We start from the raw sequence: 19416 nt of genomic DNA on the forward strand, positions 1-19416 counted from the left end.
CTACCCCGTCACCCCTTGTTCTGAGACCACTCAATGTCTCGCCGGTAATTGTTGCAGTACCTCTGGGGCAACGAATAGAAACAAAACTGAATATTAGCCTTACTAATTAAAATTGCGGTTAAACGACAGCATATACAAACTTCACTCAACAATGCACTCTTCAACTAAAGGCGCTACTTTCGAGAAATCCGTAATCGTATTGCACCACAGACGATGGGGTGAGATGTCATAATTAGCCCCTGCTTTGAAATAATTGAATGGCTAGCATCGACAATTCGACATCCATCAGTTTGCGCTAATCGGCCGTATGCGAGAACTCGAGTCGTATTTTTGAATGACTTGGCTTGGAACAGTCGGTGAAAAGACCGAATTCTGATCTGACGAGTTGTGCTGAAGTCTCGACCTGACCAGGAGCTGGTGGCTGGCCATGACCATGACCATGGTGCTATTCGTATTGTCAGTCATAGGCTATTAGGGCGGTCGACATCAACATCTACGCCCAGTGACTATAAAATGTTTTAATTACCATCTGTAGACTAAAGTAGATGTTTGTCTGTTTGATCGACAGACTTTCGCCGTACGTCGTTATACCAAGTAATCGTATTTCATCCTTGTGTCGTAATCTTGTGGTGTTTTGAGTTGACAGAAATATTATTATATGTATGAATTGGTCTAGCAATTTATTAATTAACACTTAACTTGATCAATTACCACTTATTGCCTGAGTGCATCTACCACACGAGCTGTGCGGTGTGAATATCAAAAATGTTACTGTCTAATAAGAAAGAACGACAAAGCGCCAAAACGTGAAACAACATCCTGTGATCAAGTGCTAATGTTAAAATAGCCTAGTTATCAAGCGCACTTGCGCAAAAATGAACGTATAACAGAGCGACTCAACAGAAGAGCTATTGCGTAACTTATAATCATTTCGAATCATCTACAATATTGCGCAACTCTGTACCACATATTCACTGACGAAGGGTTTTTAATTCTTATCATCAATTCAGCATGTTTCATGGCTACAGTAACTTTTCAGAAATGTATACTTCTCGAATGACAATCTTAAATTGTTTTTTTTATCAAAAATTGTAGAATTCTGCCATAATTGGGTAAATACTTTCGAAAAACCTGTATTATGAACATACAGACGATTTGCACCTTATATGGTCAACGTATATACAATATAGAATGAATAGAACTCTCGAAATCGTCGTCGGTTTAACAGATCATTGGTATAGTCGGTAAGGAATGGATGTTGTGATGATGATGACCGCCGACCGTAAAAATGCTGCATAACGATGTAGTCCTGGTTAAAGATATTTTTTCTGTTGGGGTCGGAAGCCTTTTGCGTCAAAGGAGCAATATTTATTATTTACCCTATTTTTCAATTGTAAATGTCAATCCATTGTGACGTTATTCGTGGCGATATTGATCTACAACTCATTCATCTAGCGGCAGATTCGAGAACCCGTTGTACTGCACTGTGGGTTGGATAAGGGGTCTTCATAAGCCATTTAGTCGTCTATCAATGCTACTCGCGGGAGTTGATATAACTGGATCACGAAAACGAAGAATATATCACGACAACATTTCTATGGGGCACGGCTCAAATCAGCCAAGTTTCTTGCCCTCAGACGAAGAAGATAATGGGCGTATTAATTTCCCCACAAGTCATAGTATATTTTATCAGCCTTGGTGCAATGGCGCTACGTCCACAGATATGACAGAAAGGACAATATTAGCACATCCGCATTTATCACCGTACATGACTTGGGCTGCACGACATGATTTGTTGAGATGACAGCTGATAAGCACGCCTGCCTTCTAATCGCAAACTATAGTCAATGATTGCTTTCTTTTAGGTAGGCCTATGGGGTGACCTCGATGCCACAGATATAAGCTAGAGTGCAAAGGAACACTGATGCAGTTTGAATGCGGTGGCTTTTAAGGAAAATGGTTGCTGCCAAAAAAATTTCACACTAATTCTCCTTAATTTTTGACCACATCATATTTAGAGCGCATATGCCGCTTTAATGCTAATAGCATTTTTGCCTGTAATTATTCAGAATCCCGTTTTATGATTGTGTGTTCCACAGGAAAGGAGGTAATTTCAGTTTCAAGGCATTTGAAGTCAAACTAACTGTACTTTGGAAGCATAGAACTTGCTTAGTTTGCGGTCCTGGGCATGTATGACTGTGAATTTCGGAAATACCGTCTCAGCAAGTTTTGGGTAATTCATCCATCCATGCATGACTGATAAATAAAGTCACTGCCTCTAGATATGAGTCAATTACAATTATTATCTTTGTGTCAAAGTCGTGTACAAAATAGCGTAATAATTATCACAACGTTAGCCAGTCAATAAGTTATTGTATACGAACTAAATACACTGGTTCATTCAGGGATATCTAGAACTCTAGACATCCCTGGGCTCATCACTGACATACTGGTTTGTCGGTATAGTAGGCTATCCTAATATCTATTCTAATATCACCCTTTGATAGTTTTTATCGTTTCGATATAATCTTACACTGTGGAAGTCTTAAAACCTAGATTCGTCGTGTTGCAGCTAGGGTCGTATTTAAATAAAATCAATTTAAAACAAACATGTTTAAAACAAGGCCCTAATTTAAAACATGTTTTTAATTTTTTTTAAGCCATGACGTCACCAATATCCAATTGTGACGTCATAGTGGATTGATATTAACAATTGAAAATATAGGGTAAATATAGCTCATTTGACAAAATATCTGTACTATTAATGTTGAACCGATTATTTTGAGAGTTCCAACCATCTCATATCGATATACGTCAGCTATATCGGGTGGTATAAATGTCCGTAGGCTCATACAACATGTTTTTTGGAAAGCATTTACACAATTATGGCATAATTTTACAACGTAAAAAAACACAATGTTTTTTTTAAAAGGCCTTTGTTTAAAACATGTTTTAAACAAAGTGTTTTAAAACACCGTTTGTTTTAAATGCAACCCATAGTTGCAGCACACAACGTATGTAATAGTACAAATGAGATGCATGCGAAATCTTGTTCAAGCCGCAGCAACTGTAACGAAAAGTAATTACAAGGACTAGTAGAAAAACACCAAATTACCTTTAGCGCGATGTAGAACTGGCATTATATTCCTGGTGGTCACATAAAATGTGTATATTTGAACATTCCACACGATTCCTATTCTTATAATGTCTTAGTGTCAATGAGTAATACTTGACGTCTAATACTAGATTTAGACTAGAATCACTGAGGTAGGTAGCCTACTCGATTTTGTCCAGCCCTATTTATTATAATATAATGGTCACCTATAATAGTATAATCACGACGCATTCCGACGGCTCACACAACAGCTGCATCGTGCAAGCGCATCCGCAAAAGTTCCGCCGTGAGCGGACATGTTATTTCCGTTATGACGGCAAGCGTTTAATATTGAACCTGCATTCGATAATCGCGAGTTCCAGTGCCTATGTGCTGAATTGATGACTGTACTGGGTCATGCAACACATATTCATCAGGAAAGGAAGCTGATGCCGCCCGCGTGTAATCATAACTTGCTAATCCTTTCGATTACCGACCTATTGCCTGACACTATCCCAAACCCACAACGCTTCATCGCAATCCAAAAGAATTTAAATTCCGACTTCAAAGAAAAAATAGTAGCATCGTATTTGTGTAGAACATCATCATATGACATATAGCCAATTGTACGCAAAATCGAAAACGGAGCTCGGTAGAACGGAAGCTGGAAAATTCACGCCACACATTCGTCGAAAAGACAAGCATGGTATAAGGACATAGTATGGGGTTACCATATTTTGGAAATATTTTGGAAATCTGTAAAGAGGTAAATTTTTTCGATCTCGTGGACGGTTGACTAAAAAGAAAAAAAGATCAACTTACTGGCCCAGCTCCCGAAATACACGCCGGGCATTACTTGGGTGCTGATTTACTGTCTCAAAGTCGATTTAGCCATGTATTTAACCACAATTTACAAAAAAGAGGACATTTAGGCGTCCTCCGAGGACACTTTAAAAAAAGCCAAAAAAGAGGACAAATCCTCTTAAAAGAGGACGTATGGTAACCCTAACATAGTAGCCATCTTCCTCCAGCACGAACGAGATATATTCCCAAGGATATTGTAAGCACATGGCACAGGAATGCTACACAGGGCCCAATTCTTCGTGTAACTCATTCAACTCCCTGACCTCATTAGCAGCACCGGGCTTCCAAATAGGCTTTGTTGAGGAGTGCTGGCGTTTCGTCATGTCCTTCGCAAACAGTGCCGTGCGAAGAGAGTTTCTGGGACCGCCCGACTTTTTCGTGAGCGGTATTTCTTGTTCTCGCTTGCCGACCGCTTCCCTTTCCTTGACCGGGCAAAATCGCCTGGCAGCGGGCAAGAGAAACATGGTCACGGCGGAGACCATGAACATACCGCCTCCGACGTAAAACGCTACTTGGTAAGATTGAGTGGCGTCGAATATGAGACCGGCCACCACGGGACCGACGACCATACCTAAAGAAAAAACGTGTTAAAAATACAAGGGGCACCAAATTTGGTTGATCGACAGTTGAGCTATTGAATATGCGACATAATGAAAAACGACAGTGGAGTATGCGACACTTTGCCATGAGACGCTTGAGCATGTGACTTCATAACGCCAACCCTAACCTCAAAATTAATCCTTACCCAGACCCTAAACCCTAATTTAATCATAACCAGACCCTCATGCTATCTTTAACCCACACGCTGAAGCGTCACATGCTATTATGTCCAGAGGTGGTTAAAGTAATCATCGTTTATACTCAAGCATAACATCGTAAATTTCTATCCAAGTACAAATTGAAGTATTCTCGGCCTAGCTTTGCCCAAAAACTGGAAACTGTTAAAAGTAGAAGTGGAAGAAGTATAAAGAAACTAACACTTGAGTATGCGGTGCAAGTATCCAAAACCTACTTTTATCTGAAAAAAATAGAAGTATACTTCGTCACTGACCACCTCTGCTATTATTGTAACGGGTGAATAACTGCAGTCACGTGCCGGGGTTTTCCCCGCACATGTTTTCGGTGACGGTCCCGGGAAATGGGCGGTTCTCGAAGTATTGTCTTTAATTTGTTTATATTATTTTCGTTTAGAGCGAGTTAAATATTGTTAACCGTTCAATAAATGCTATAAAAGTATGATGACTACTGGAAGAGCGACGTGTTAGCAACAAGACCGCTGAAGAAGAATTATATTAATGTAACAGTCCGCAGACCGCAACCGACTTCAATTATATAAGATAAAGTAACTGTTACAATTATGTCATTATGTCGCATGCTCATTCGGCGAAGCACGAAAAAAGAGAGGGCAGAAAAGATATACCTAGAGCCAGCATCACGTTGATGTAGCCCCAAACGTGTCGACCTTTCTCCAACCCGAACAGTTGCATAGTCGTCGCGAACATCAGCGAATTCAGGATCCCGGCGTTCACGCCGATGGCTGTAAACAAAACACGCGCCACGTCACGAAACGCGACGAAATCGATGATAAGGGCGCCGAATCGATACCTATCGCGTATATGTACATGGTCGCCAGACTTTGCCCTTGCGGCGCCAGAATGTTAGCGATACCCATCAGCACTCCGCTTACAGCGTAGACGTAAGACAGCCCGAAAGGTAGTCTGTCTGCCACTGTAGCGCACAGCAAACGACCCAGAAACTCCGAAATACCGTACGCCGTCATGACTATAGCGCCACTCTGCGTGTCGATACCGATAGTGCCCATGTAGTCGATCTGTAAATAACATACCTGATCGGTATTACGCAGTCGGAATCGCATGTCAGCGGTAACTTACTAAAAATATAAGCGGGAACAGAAAAGAAACGCTCCAGAACAAAGTGCCGAGCATCCACAGTATAAACGAGAAATCGGAGCACACAGAACAGTCGTACATGCGTTTGTCGAAGACGTTCTTCTTGATCTCTTGCGCCGCGAGGCTGATCTTGCTCTCCGTGCAGTTTTGGAGAGATTCGTTGATTGCGTGCTTGTCCACTGCGAGGAAAGAGGGCATTGTCGGGTTGTCGGCGTCAGATGTGGTCAACGTTGTTGACGTTGCTACTGGGGTAGAAGCAGAAGTAACGCCGTGCATTTCTACTCCGTTACAAGGAGAATTAGCAAGTAGTCTAAACTACTTCAAGTAGATGTAGAAAACTAATCAAGTAAGTAGTTTCAAAAAATACATTCAGCCGACGGGTCGCATACTTCAAGCGGTTAATCGAAGGCGGACCTGGACACTTTCCAATTAGCAAGACGCGCCTTCGCGACCAACACAAAAGACTATATTGCCTAAGTTTTTGTTGCACTAAAATCGTGAGAAGGTTGCACTCAATTTTAAAAAAGTTGCAGTGAAATGTTGTATTTATAATGAGATACTCGAAAGTTGTATAACCTAACAGTTTAAGATTTGCCTGTTCCATTTCTTGCTTGGCTATACTCAATCGATCATGATAAACATCACTGTACTTTAGGTTTGTAACCCACGTGACAGCATGTCGCTGTCAACTTTGGTACTTTCCCGTTTCACAAACGGTCACAGGCGAGGCAGCCGAAAATTACGTTTTTTGCCGGTACGGAGCAAGAAAATAACACAATGCGGAATTAAATACCCGCAAAAAGTCAAACAACAAAGCGATAATTTCCCCCTCCCTTCCCCCAAACAAGTCAAATACCACACACAAACCCCATAGGTCTGAAAGCTCGACCCACTGCAGCAAAACTCAGTGTTGGCGACTTTAACAAAATCAATAGCTTGAAAAAAGGTAACCTAGTTAAAATGTAATTGTCGACGGTCTCGCCGCGTCGTCCATAAAATGAAACTAACTCAAATTTAAACGACAGAGATTTAATTAGGCGATCAATTTACATATAGTTCGAGCCCTGTCGTGCTTGGTTGGCGCTGTTGAACATCGAGCTTACCAGCCATTGCGTCATATATAACATTGAGAAGCAGCACAAAGCTCTTTGTTATGCAAATAAAAGAGAATAAAACCGCACTTGAAGTAGTTTTATAGCATGTTATTTAAAACACTCCTATACATTTTGCGCATCACTTGATAGAAGTTGCAGTAAAAAGTTGCATGAAAAATAGAAAAAGTTGCGATAAAAATCCTACAAACATCTTAAAATATCATGCTACACAAATTCGGAGTATTTAGGAAGCTGTCGGAAGCCGTAAAAAATTTGAAAAAACTTGCCCTACTGATGACACTACGAATAGGTGGAATCTTCCGAAAATATATTCAGTTGTCATGATACAGGGGCCTTTCCGCCCATGATGATTTCGCCGTAGTGTCCTATGATTTCACTCATAAAAGCGATGAAAGCACATCCCAAAAGCACTTTTTAGTTTACGAAACCCAACGTGCAATAAGTAAGTAGTTTCGCCTTAAATTAACTGAAAACTAGAAGTGGACGTAGCCTAAAACATAGCCACTTGAGTACAGTACGAGTAGTGATAACCTATAGTATACTTAAATACTCGGAAAAAATAGAAGTACTTCGTCACCCTCGGGTCAGCACTACGTTATCGCATGTCTGGAATACACTTAGATTAACCGATTCACGATTCGGATGCACCTTGAAACACAGATGTTTCAATCAACAAAGGAAAGCTTAAGAACTGACTAACGAACGCTCAGTCATTAGTGTCTATATCAGGGGTTCTCAAAGGGTGGGCCACAGGAGTAATTTGGGTGGGCCACAGAGGTATTTGGAATATTGTAGGATTCGTGAAGATTAGTTGCATTTTTCTTTTGTTCATATATTAAAAAAAAATATTGATGTTATCGAATTATACGTACGCTACATAAAGCTTTTCATTCGTCTCTGATGAGACTTAATGGTACGTATGGAGTCACGAATATACAAGTCGAAATGGATGGGGATACGGCGGCTTTTGAACCCCCAGCTATGACAACCTCCGGCCAACAGCAACGAAAATAATTTCGATTATATAATAACTGAAAGTTGATGCTGAAATATCCAAGTATTCCGGCTGGGTCATAATGAATTGAGGAGTTGGCACAGCACATTAATCTTCGGAGTCGGTCTAAAAAGGTCCGGCCTTGAAATCATTGTACATAATGTAAGAGTCACATGAATTGGTGGTAATATTGGATTTAATGTTATTACATCGTAACTTCAAAAGGTACAGGACCTGTATTGAGTAGGACCAGGGCCGTAATAGCACTTTGTCACCCCCCCCCAAAAAAAACGTTGCTCTTGGGCCCCCATATGATGATAAATCGAACTTCTGGGGGGCCGTTAGCTGAAACAGCTTTTCTCGCCTGCACGCGCGAAGCGCGAAAAATTATACAATGCATGATTGAATCGGTCAGTATGATCGGAAATACACATTGCTATCAATTGTTATCCTCTCTCTGCTCACGTAATCAGATTTACAGGTAGAGGTAAGTGAGGTGTGTTTGAAAAGGTAGGCCCATCAATAATAATTAAACATCTTCGGGCATCTACCCGTTGGCAGGAACGAAAGAGCACTTCGTCAGGCCCCCCAAAAAAACTTGGGTCTTGGGCTCCCATAGGGTAATAAACCTACCCCCAATCACGGTGTTCGCTTTTGCCACCTAATTATTCGTACGGTTTAGTGAGCCAGCGCCAAGCGCGAATATTTTCGATAATTCATGATAAAATCGGGTAATAAGATCGGGAATTGCATTTCTTGTCCTCTCTGCTCACGTAATCATATTTACCGGTAGAGCTGAGTGAGGTGTTTAAGGAAACTATAGAGACCGTTGTTATGATATTATTTCGTGACCTCCTGTCCGCTATATCAAAAATATAGAATCGCCCAAACGTATGCTACTAAACTAAAAGACGCACGCGATTTCCAATTGGTATCTCTTCACTGGCATATAATTTTCCCTGTGGGATGGTATTTGTCTTGTGAGGTTCAGATTGCCATGACAGGAACATTTGGCGTCAGTCATTTAGGCGCCTAATTAAACCTATGTGTATTTTGTATATATAACGAAGTTTTCGGTCATCATAAGGGCAGTCCTTTTAGGCCAAGGTTTCTCGCTGTCAATCGATCTGGCACACTCCTTGGAGTCGCATGTTACATGGCCTAAAACTCTATATGTCTTGGTATATCGTGGCCAGGTAATGGCCAACGCCGATACGCCCATTTCTATAAATCTTGTGTATTACTTCTTGGGGGAAGAGCACCCAAAAATCAAGATACTTGGCAACTTGAAATCGCGCGTAGCGCGAAAAGTTTTTGATAAAGTTGCATAAATTTTCAAAAAATACTCTATAATTTATGCTAATTCACGAAATAATTTTGGGCCCCCTTCGAGCTCGCCCCCCCCCCAATTGGGGAGTTTGGGGTGCGGCAGTTACGGTCCTGATTAGGACAACATTGTATTCTTCACTTCTCTCTGGTATCCCATTCATCAAAGAATTGTTTGAAGCGGGCCCAGAATGGGTATAATACTCTCCACCAGAGTGGAATTAAAGCCCCAATCAGACAGTGAATGCGGGGATCGGATCATTGGGTTTCGTGACTTGTGTGGAACAGAAGATGTACGCAAGAGTTTACGATATTTAAGGGCCGTAACTTTCGCACCCCTAACCCACAATTGGGAGAGCTCTAAGTTGGTAATAATTATCTCGTTGGTTGTCTGTTGCTTCGCGCGATTTCACGTTCCCTCAGATCGACATTTAAGTATGAACACTGAACAGTAATAAAAGAAAAATGCGTATATTATAGAGAAATAGCCATATCGGCGGCGATTAACCTACCACACATTGAAATGCACCATGACTTGAAAAGAGGTGGGCCACAAACCGGAAGATGGGCCAAAGCCAAAAAATGGCTGAGAACCCCTGGTCTATATATACCAGTGATGGAGCGAGTTGAAGGTTTACGCAAGTGTACGCAAAAGATCCTTACCGTATAGGTTGAGCTACTATCAATCCTTTAGAAAACAAAGCTTCACATAATTTTTACATTATCTCTTGTCAATGTAGGACGTACGACCAATATATGCCGTGTGCCTACAAAAGGGAAGTAAATGTCCACACAGAAACCCAAGATGAACGTGATCATTACTGTTTCAACGGGATTTAGTACGTTACGAGGATCAGGATTATAGAATGCTTACATTCTATAGTCAGATTGTTATTACGAGATTTTATTACCTAACTTTCAGCAATCTGTCCTCAGTGCCGGGAGCTAAGGATGAAAGGCTTGAGAGGCAACTCTCGAATATGCACTTTATGACCTTAACGCGAACCGATCGCATATCTTCCACTGTGAACAAGAACAGCTTATTTCTCAAGTCAAAAGTGTTTTACAGCGCCCGCCCACCAACTTTACACGGCCGATTCACCGATGCATTATATTATCATATTTGTAGAGTGCCGAAATGCTGCGCTGGCGCTACGATACCCACGGGTGTCATAATAGGATGATGTTTGTTGGTCGTTCATGCTTTCACAAATACTGAGGGAATTTCCGCCAGGCCCATGTGCTTATTTCATTAAATTCCAGTAATGCTGACTTATTGCACAGTACGGCTTAGTGCTAGGCTAAGGCAGAAAAGAGAAGTCTAGAATTTATATACCGGTGGATCTCTGTGGTAGGGTTATTTACTGCGTTTCCATGCACGGCCGACGGACCCATTTTCGAGAGAGTCGGCCGACGAACAGGAGAATTTTTGTTGCGCAGCACACCAACGTCGCCCGACTTGTCGGCCATCGAGTGAATAATTCGGCTAGGTCGTTCCGCCATCCTTGCGCTGTATCTTCGACCAGCTGATTGCTATGTGTTACTTACAATACACTTTTCATATCAAATTAACGATGGCTGACGCTCCGGACGGATCTTAGACGCATTGAGAAACCAGGAATTTAATTATGATTGCAACGGAAGAACGGAAGTTAGTAGTACCGGACTACCGGTAATGCTGTGAATCAGCCCTAGGCTACTGAAATCTTCTTCGTGATCTGCTCATATACGCTGCTACCACATTTCGAGGGTTTGTGTTCTGTTACATGGACAAAAACTACGGTTTGACCACAAACTAGGTGAACTTATTCACATTTCCCTGGTAAGCAAGTCATAAACAAGACACTTGGTAGTCCACGTCTGAATCACGACGACGAAACAGTAGTAGCGGTAGACTAGACAAAAAGTTCCTAGTCTGCGCTCGAAATGATCGGGCCGCGTCATTCCATATCTTGTAATCTATATCGCCCACATACTAAGATATAGCACCTAATTTTCATCTTTTTTCCATCTTATTTTATCTTCTGTTAGTTTTAAGCAAAGTGGTTCATCATGACCATTTTATATGTTGGATTTAAGCCTACGTGTTCCAGGTCAAAGCGGGTTGTTTGATTGAATGACCGCTACAAGTCGTATCGGCTCATTCCTACCGAGTCATTTTATCGCAATCTCGTGATGATTATGAAATTATTAGTAAGCAAGCCAAAAACGTCATCGCGAATGTTTCGCCCACCTAGTTCGGCCAAGTCACGGTCGGATTACGCCTGATCATGGAAACACGGCCGGCACGTGTACAACGCATGCGCCATGGCCTTTCGGCCGTCCGTCGGCCGCACATGGAAACGAAGTAATTGTGTCGTGAGTGTCGACTGCAATTGGTGCGGCCAAGCAATTCATATTTCTCTAACACAGTTATACGATACTCACAGTCCCTATTGGAGCCCAACGCCCGCTCCAGCACTTGATCCCTGTTTTTCGGCGACGCGTGCTTTACTTTCGTGGCTACTTTTTGTTCCGGAGTCTTGATGGGACGGAACGCACAAATGCAGATCAGTCCGACCACGAGCACCATTCCGGATAGGATACGATACGTGTTCCGCCAGCCCACCTCGTTGACCATATATTCGGAGAAGGGATTCATCAATAATGTACCTTTGCAATAATACAAGATGTTTTCACAATCACTATATCTCACGCGTCATGTAGGCTGCTATTCGGGAGGAAATGTTACTAGACGCGTGACTAACATGTCAATAAGAAAGTGCTGAGCGTGATGAACACGGCGCGAATGGCAATAATGCTTACGCGACATCATGAGGTTCAGGCCTGAATCACAATGGACCCTCCCTTCCGTTACGAGGGTCGCATTGTTCAAAGATCACGGCTGTCATGTGCTAAGACGACTTGTTCCAACATGTTCAACTAATGCATTGTATTATATATGCACGATAAGCGGTTAACAAGTGACTGTTTGTGTTGTGTTTGCTGCATAACCAATAGGGCTGGGCAAATCGAGTTCCTGAGTGATTCGATTCTGAATCACGTAATATGCTTCGAGTCGAGTCGAGTAATCGAGTATCACTCATTATGGCGTCATAACAGAATGTAATACTTCAAAGTTCAATTGTGTACCGTTTATGCCATTATAGAGATTGTGTATCTCTATAATGCCACCACGAAGAATATAATGCCAGTTATCCATCTCATAAAAGATACTTAGATATTTTTTGGACGCGACCGACTTCATTTCACTTGGTGACAGTTGTGGAATAATCGTGACATCGGAAATGTGCTACGTCCAGTAACCTTCGTAGGTTTGTACCATATGTTTCGTAAGCTACGATACCGCCAATTAAGGTTTCAAGGCTTCATCAGTGAAAATTAGTATCGAAAAATAAATTTCTCGTTGATAAATTAACTTTCAGTGGTTAATTTTAGTACTCGAAAAAATCGTCTTTTATTACTCGACTCGGATCATTAACATAAATACTCGATTCAGATTCGAGTACTCAAATCATTATGCCCAGCCCTAATAACCAATAACCAATGCTGTGTAGTTCAATTGACACCATCAGTAACAACATACAAGGAATAAAATATCATACGATATTTTCATAGGCCTAGATTATGCCAATGTTACGAATTGATAGAGTATTGTATTCTTCGCCTTTATTAAATGAGCTAACTGGCGGACACGATTGATTTCCAAAACACTTGATTAATGATACGGGCATATATTTATTGAAGGAATTGAGATTTCCGCACCGTTACTGATGGGTTGCGTTCCCAAACCCTACGGTTTCTTGAAGAGATTTACCGAAAATTCAATATTAGATTTCAACAAAATGAGTATGCTTCGCAATGCAATGAGTAACTTTGCATTCATATCAGGGCTGGGCTTGTACTCGAGTTCGGCGTTTAGTTTGAGCAGCCCTGACAACCTATTCAGTACAATAAAATGAGGAGTTTGTAAGCCGTTCGGCATAAGGCCGCCGTTGAGAATTCGATGTAAAATGCACAAAAACATAGGAGGGATTTCCATTGCTAAGTATCTCCCTACGAAATACAGTCACGTTTTGACTAACGTTGAGCGCTATTTCCTAATTCAAAATCGCCAGCTACGTAGGCCTACCTAACAGAGGTGATGGAATTTGAATTAAGCAAATCTCTGAGACTCTTGACCGTACAGAGATAATATTGATGACCTCTAGAAAATATACGACACCGCCCTTCAACCTCAAGTTATAGCAGATGACTGTTTACTGATATAAAACATTGGATTGGTTTGGAACGTTGGTGTTTTCAAAACCCACTACGACAGTAAAGCTTTAATTTCAACACGAGTTGACTATAAAATGCGAGCCTCACCCGTTTGCGAAAACGATTGGTACATTTACTGACTAAGCGCAATATCCATGAATCGTATGATTGACAGTAATCGGCATATAACTCTCAAATAGAAACGGCATAAATATACGGTGAGTGATGTGTATCGTGATTGGACATTATTATTACTTGATTACAATTACTGAATTGTGTTGTTCTGCGTCGAGTAAACGACGATGGTCATTCGTTTCTGTTGCCCTGCACGTCAGGACCTTTTGTTAAGTTCGCATGAATAAAGTCTCAAGTTAGTACATAACAGTGAGTGGGTATCTGTTTGAATTAGCATACTCACACGCTCGCTACCAAGGATCAGTGATAATGTTGCAATGTTAATGTTTCATAAACGTACAAATATACGGACTGTTAGCAGCCTTTATTTAGAAACAAAATAAGTATGGCCAACCCACGCGAGTGTATGGCTGGTTCGCTGCAAAATATCCGTCATGCTGTACAATGTGTTTACAGGATACGGCAGTTTACAATTGTTATTGAAATGACGTCATTCAGCCAAATCCTATTATGCCGCTCATTTCCGCAAAATCATACGCTGGATGCGGTTAGGAAATTCAATACTGCGCATATGCCCGCCGATTGGTCATAGTACGATGGTCAAACCAGAGCTCCACGTTAAACCGCGCGTGTATTATTACAAGACACTCGCTTTACTGCACGTAAGCCGGCATACAGACGCAAAAGGTCACGTCTGATTTCGTTGTCAGTCATAAAATGACACGTACCGAATGATATTCCAGCAGATGCCAGACATGTCGCCAGGGCCTGATGTTTGGAAGGAAAGTACTGACCGGTCAACGTCATGGCAGAGTTATACATGAAATTAGCAGAAATTCCGAACATCGCACTGAAAGCAAACGAGTCTGTTACTATCCCAGCCACTTTCAACCGTGTACAAAATCACTCTCCCACCTGTACGTTAAAAAAAAAAGATAAATGACAGGAGCGAATGACGTTGCGATTAGACTTGCGGTTCCGGATATCACACCGAATCCGGCGAGCTTCCGCGCTCCGAATATCGTGATTAATGGCGTACTGATAGGACATGTTCCCACAGTGAAACCAAACGCCAACGACGCAATCCAGCCTACAAAGCAAAAAAGTTGCATTGTCAAATCGGAAAGCGCGTGGAAATGACCAGTACGTACCGCTTTCTAGTTTTGTCGCGTTAAACTCTTCCGTTAGCGATTCAACAAGAACGCCAAAACTTGACAGCGTCCCCGCCACAGGTATCATAATAATCCAACTGGCAATAACCACAAGCCACCCGCGAACGTTTTGAACACATCCCCTTAAAATGAGTACTAATTTTTTATTCTTTGACACTGCACCGTGAATACGTGGGTGTAGAACAGGAGTCGCCAACACAAAACTGGCCGAGGGCCACTTTTCAAATTTCGTGCGTGCAGCATGAATACAATATCGCGACAAAATATACCTGCAGGCCACACAGTTGAACTTTGGATACAACACTGTGCTCTGTAACATGGGCGATGGGTGCATCGTTTTCTCAAAAGAAGTAATATTTTAATGAAGAAGTAAAGATACAACAGGAAATGTCATGAATTCATGATCACTAACTTCGTTATATTTTGAACTTTGAGTTGTGCATGATACCCGACAACGCTTTTCAGCGACTAAGGAATCGATATTGGGGATAGCGAGACACGTTATTAGCTGAAACAATGTCTTATACTAGAGATTGATCTTGTGAGGAAGCCATAAGCCGTTTTCTAACCGTCTCAGTCTTGGCAGTGTCTGTGTAATTGCACGTCAAGGCAATATGCCCAATTGCCCACTGCCCATTCACATCAGCTGACTCTCCCTCGATGGAATGCTGTTGCCATCGCCGAAGCCGTTTCGGCTCGTGGGAAATAGTGATGTTGGGCACAGGCGAATAGCTTATTTTGAAACAACAACAACAATATTTTGTAATTGAAATCAATTTCAGCATTTGAAAATGTTTTACTTAGCGTTCTTCCGAAATCTCAAATCAGATCGCGGGCCGCAAAACGTGACCTCGCGGGTCGCGTGTTGGTGACACCTGGCGTAGAATATGTGTATTTACCAGACTTACACCGAAGGGTCAGGCGGCAAATTAGGTCATCGGCACTTTCTGGCATCAAATTTCGCTTTCAGGCGCATTTCAATGGGTAAACAGTGAACACGTACCTAAGCAATGGTGGAAATCGGCAAAACACACGATTTTCGTTTTTAGTGTATACACTCCAATGTTTATACCATTGTTAAGGTAGCATAATGAGGTTAACGTGTAATTTCTGCTGCGATAAAGGCGCAGTGTGGATGTATACGCGTTCGGAATAAATGGATCATTTCGCGATAACATATAATTTCAACGTAAAGCATTTGAGCAATTCGTATAAAACGATAGGGCTAATCCGTGCAAGGGAGCGCCAGTATATTATTACGCGATAATAATCTTCGTCATAGGATGATCTAATCGCCAAACTATTGGCCGATAGTGTATGATTTATTTGGTTGCTATGAAATTTTCACCAAAAGGCATTGCACAACATCGAAATTTTCGTAATTCCGTGATATCTCGGCATCGACTGTCCAAAATGTCAATATATGAATGTCACTGGATGATTCCCTTGCTCGTACAGTATAGGCAATAGGCATAGACTACACCAAAATATTGAAATGTTAATCAGCTTTTCAGAAGATGGGCTTTCCCGTTAATCTTCAATTCATTTTGGAATCCTTGCAGGATTCTATAGTATCTATCATCCGCCTAATGAATATGATTTCGTTACACCATGAAATGATATACAATCAAGTATTTTAGGTAGGATGCAACCCCCAATATACGTGGCTATAGCACCGCGTGTGTAATGGAAGGAGAGTATATGACTCGTGATTACCCTTGTGATCGGCGGAAGAAAGTACGATATTACAATCAATTTCGGGTATTGTAGCATAATATAATTACAGCGTCACTATGGCACAGTCTGCACGATACATATTTGAACTTACAGCAAATATTTTACCCAAGTACCGTACCCAGTTAGGGCGATTTCTTGTAACCAAACCTAATTGAGAACGTTGACAAATAAAGAAATATTTATACATATGCATTATGACACGATAATGTGCACTATCATGCTGCTAATTGGATATTATTGGCAGTGCGAGCACTTGCACATTGCGCATGGTGCCTGTGCAGCATTAGGTATGTATATATTTGCACACGAAGAAACGCTCGAGGTTGGGGGTGTGATACTTACGTTTGAGTCATATTTACCACCGTCGAATCTGCAATGACATTTGCGATCACGTCAACAAATCAGACGCGGCATTGGCGGCAATAACCGTAACCACTTACAATCCGCATGGCCGGAAGAAATTGTGCACCAAACGTTGCATATGCGCGTGCGCGTATATAGGGTAATCACATTGTATACCAACAGAGATATATGTAGTACTGTAGTACAAACCGAATTTATATTACTCATTCTGACGCATGTACGACGTACGTACACGGACGGTTAAAGTCCTGTTTTACCTAGAGACCACTTATTCTATATGAATTTTCGCACCTTTTCCTTGCAGGCTCTGATTGATGTAGTAGCTTGTCTTCTTCTTTTTCTACATTGCCAGTGTCAACGTTGAATGTCACATGGTTATGTAATTCATCTTGAGTATGTGAAGCATTCGATGTTTCGTTAGTCGCAACGGCGTTTGTCTCTGAATTACTTTTTTCGGAATCTGTCGCTACCGATTCATCGATGTGTTGAGCTTCCGCCATCGGCGCAGCGCCGTTGACCTCGGATTTTTGCTGATCTGCCTGCAGGACCTCGTGATCTGACTCATTCATTGCAGATATATTATTACATCACAAAACAATTATTCTAAAGTGAAAAACAAGTCATCCTCATATCCAAGATGGTTCAAAGCTAGCGGAGTGATATGCCGGGTTGCAGTTGCGCAATTGGCTAATGCCGCAAATTATTTCGGGATCGCCTTGTGAAGGCAGCGTAAGTTTTATATGGTAAATATTTACATATGACGGGAGTTCGCTTTACGAGATAAATATTTGTTCGGTAATAATAAATCTCAGACAGATATCAAATACCAGCGCAATTGAGCCCATAGTAAACTCGCATAGCTAGCTGGGAATAGTGAGATCATCTAACTGGTTAAAAAATACCCATAACAAGCTGTAGTCATCCATCAATTCTATTACACACATGCTGAAATAATAATACCCACACCATACGGTTTATATATTAGCTGACAATCACCCAACGAATCGCCGGGTTACGAAACATTGACTGAAGGAGAGTGTATATGAAACACAGTTGCGCAATATGACGAAATCGATCGACAATCATTCACACCTGACACATCGGCTCCTACAGAGCACCATCACAAGCACACGAATCTACCGAATGGGCGGAATTTCTCAATACCGTACTCGGACTTCCACGCCGGCCGCCTCCGCAATCGGGAGGCAATGTACCTGACTGAAAATCATCGTGTAGTTGTAGTGATGCATAATTTTGCCCTCTTCCCCACCGTTTTACAGCAATTTATTGTATCATTTTAAGCGTCAAAAGAACTTTTTAGATTGTAGAAACAGCATTTTGTAGTCAAATATATTTCGAAGCGCTACCAGTAAACATGTTTACAGTAGTTAGCATCTGAGCCCTCTATACAACTGCAGATTTAACATCACGGGCTGACAATCAGTAAAATGAAACTTTCAAACTTATCCTCTACTACGCCGTAGTCCTCAAGACACCTTCCAACAATTACTTTAATATTAACTAAAGCGAGCATGTGGTTCTATTCCTGAAAATGCCTATCCTTGCATAGTTCTGTCCAGAATACTTGAACGAATAAAACAATCCAAGGAACAACTATCGGCATTGCCGCCATATATCGGTTGCCAAAAACAAAGAGACGAACTGATATCGGCACAGGCGTAAGGCGAACGGCTGTTTTGCGATGAATTTTGCATGACGTAACTTGTTTTTGATACAGCTGACTGGCATCAGCTGGGTTCTTACTGCCGTTGTTCATCGCTCGACTGTTGGGTCTGTTCCGTTGGAAATGGTTGTCGTGGTAATCTGGTCCGGGTGATTTATAGACCCGTAAAAGTATGCATAGATCGTGTTAGAAATGGGCGGTATATGGCATTGTAAATATGCTGTTGAATATCTCACACATTGTTTACTGCCTTGAATACAATCGGCACAAGCCCGCTCACGTAAAAGGCGATGCACTCTCCCGATGTACCGGAATAGTAAACAACGGCGCAGCGAAGAATAGGAGTATTGACACTGCCAGGGTAGTATCGTAGGCCCCGGTAGAGCCATGTAATGAGATGCTCGATAAACTCCAGCCAAGCATATGGAATGGGAATGGAGTGAAACTATAATACACATAGCTTACACTAGTAGGGAAAACTAGCCTGGTAGCCGAAAACAAAGCATTGTAATTTACACACAGGAAATGGTTGAATCCTGCAAGTATTACTCAGTCTCATGTAATCCGACGACATGCTCAGCAGGCAGCACAGAACTCAAAGCACACAGTGCAGTTTTACAAGAGCTAAAAGTTTGAATCAGTCCCGTGACGAAAATTTGAAGGCGGCAAAATTCTTTCAACAAAACTCAGCTGATCACAACATAATGTCTTACATTGTGACGTAACCTGTGAGAGGACTGCACAATGTTTCAACGTTCAAAT

At 41.6% G+C, this 19416-nt stretch overlaps 1 protein-coding gene and 1 long non-coding RNA gene across 5 annotated transcripts; one reads left to right on the forward strand and one right to left on the reverse strand.

Annotated features, from left to right (window-relative positions):
- Positions 1–3628: 3628 nt before the first annotated feature.
- On the reverse strand, positions 3629–17539 carry LOC145434185 (monocarboxylate transporter 2-like). 4 transcript variants are annotated; one of them, XM_080311512.1, is made up of 9 exons: positions 17262–17539; positions 14850–14992; positions 14614–14788; positions 14427–14548; positions 11731–11955; positions 5851–6047; positions 5564–5789; positions 5379–5495; positions 3629–4529 (listed from the first exon to the last, which is right to left on the reverse strand). In XM_080311512.1, exons 1-9 carry the CDS (start codon positions 17537–17539, stop codon positions 4177–4179), a joined length of 1836 nt encoding a protein of 611 aa, XP_080167638.1. In that variant the 3' UTR covers positions 3629–4176. The 4 variants fall into 4 exon arrangements, with proteins under 4 accessions (XP_080167638.1, XP_080167637.1, XP_080167636.1 ...); XM_080311511.1 differs by having other exon boundaries at positions 5851–6110; XM_080311510.1 differs by having other exon boundaries at positions 5851–6113.
- A 58-nt stretch (positions 17540–17597) lies between these two features.
- Positions 17598–18344, forward strand: LOC145434191 (uncharacterized). The gene is made up of 2 exons (XR_013913288.1): positions 17598–17699; positions 17956–18344. It is a non-coding gene; the product is annotated as an uncharacterized LOC145434191 (long non-coding RNA).
- The last annotated feature ends 1072 nt before the right edge of the window (positions 18345–19416 follow it).

Source organism: Botryllus schlosseri, chromosome 2 (genome assembly GCF_051294905.1).
Source record: "Botryllus schlosseri isolate E-star chromosome 2, Bs_hap1, whole genome shotgun sequence".
NCBI classification, from domain to species: Eukaryota; Metazoa; Chordata; class Ascidiacea; order Stolidobranchia; family Styelidae; genus Botryllus; species Botryllus schlosseri.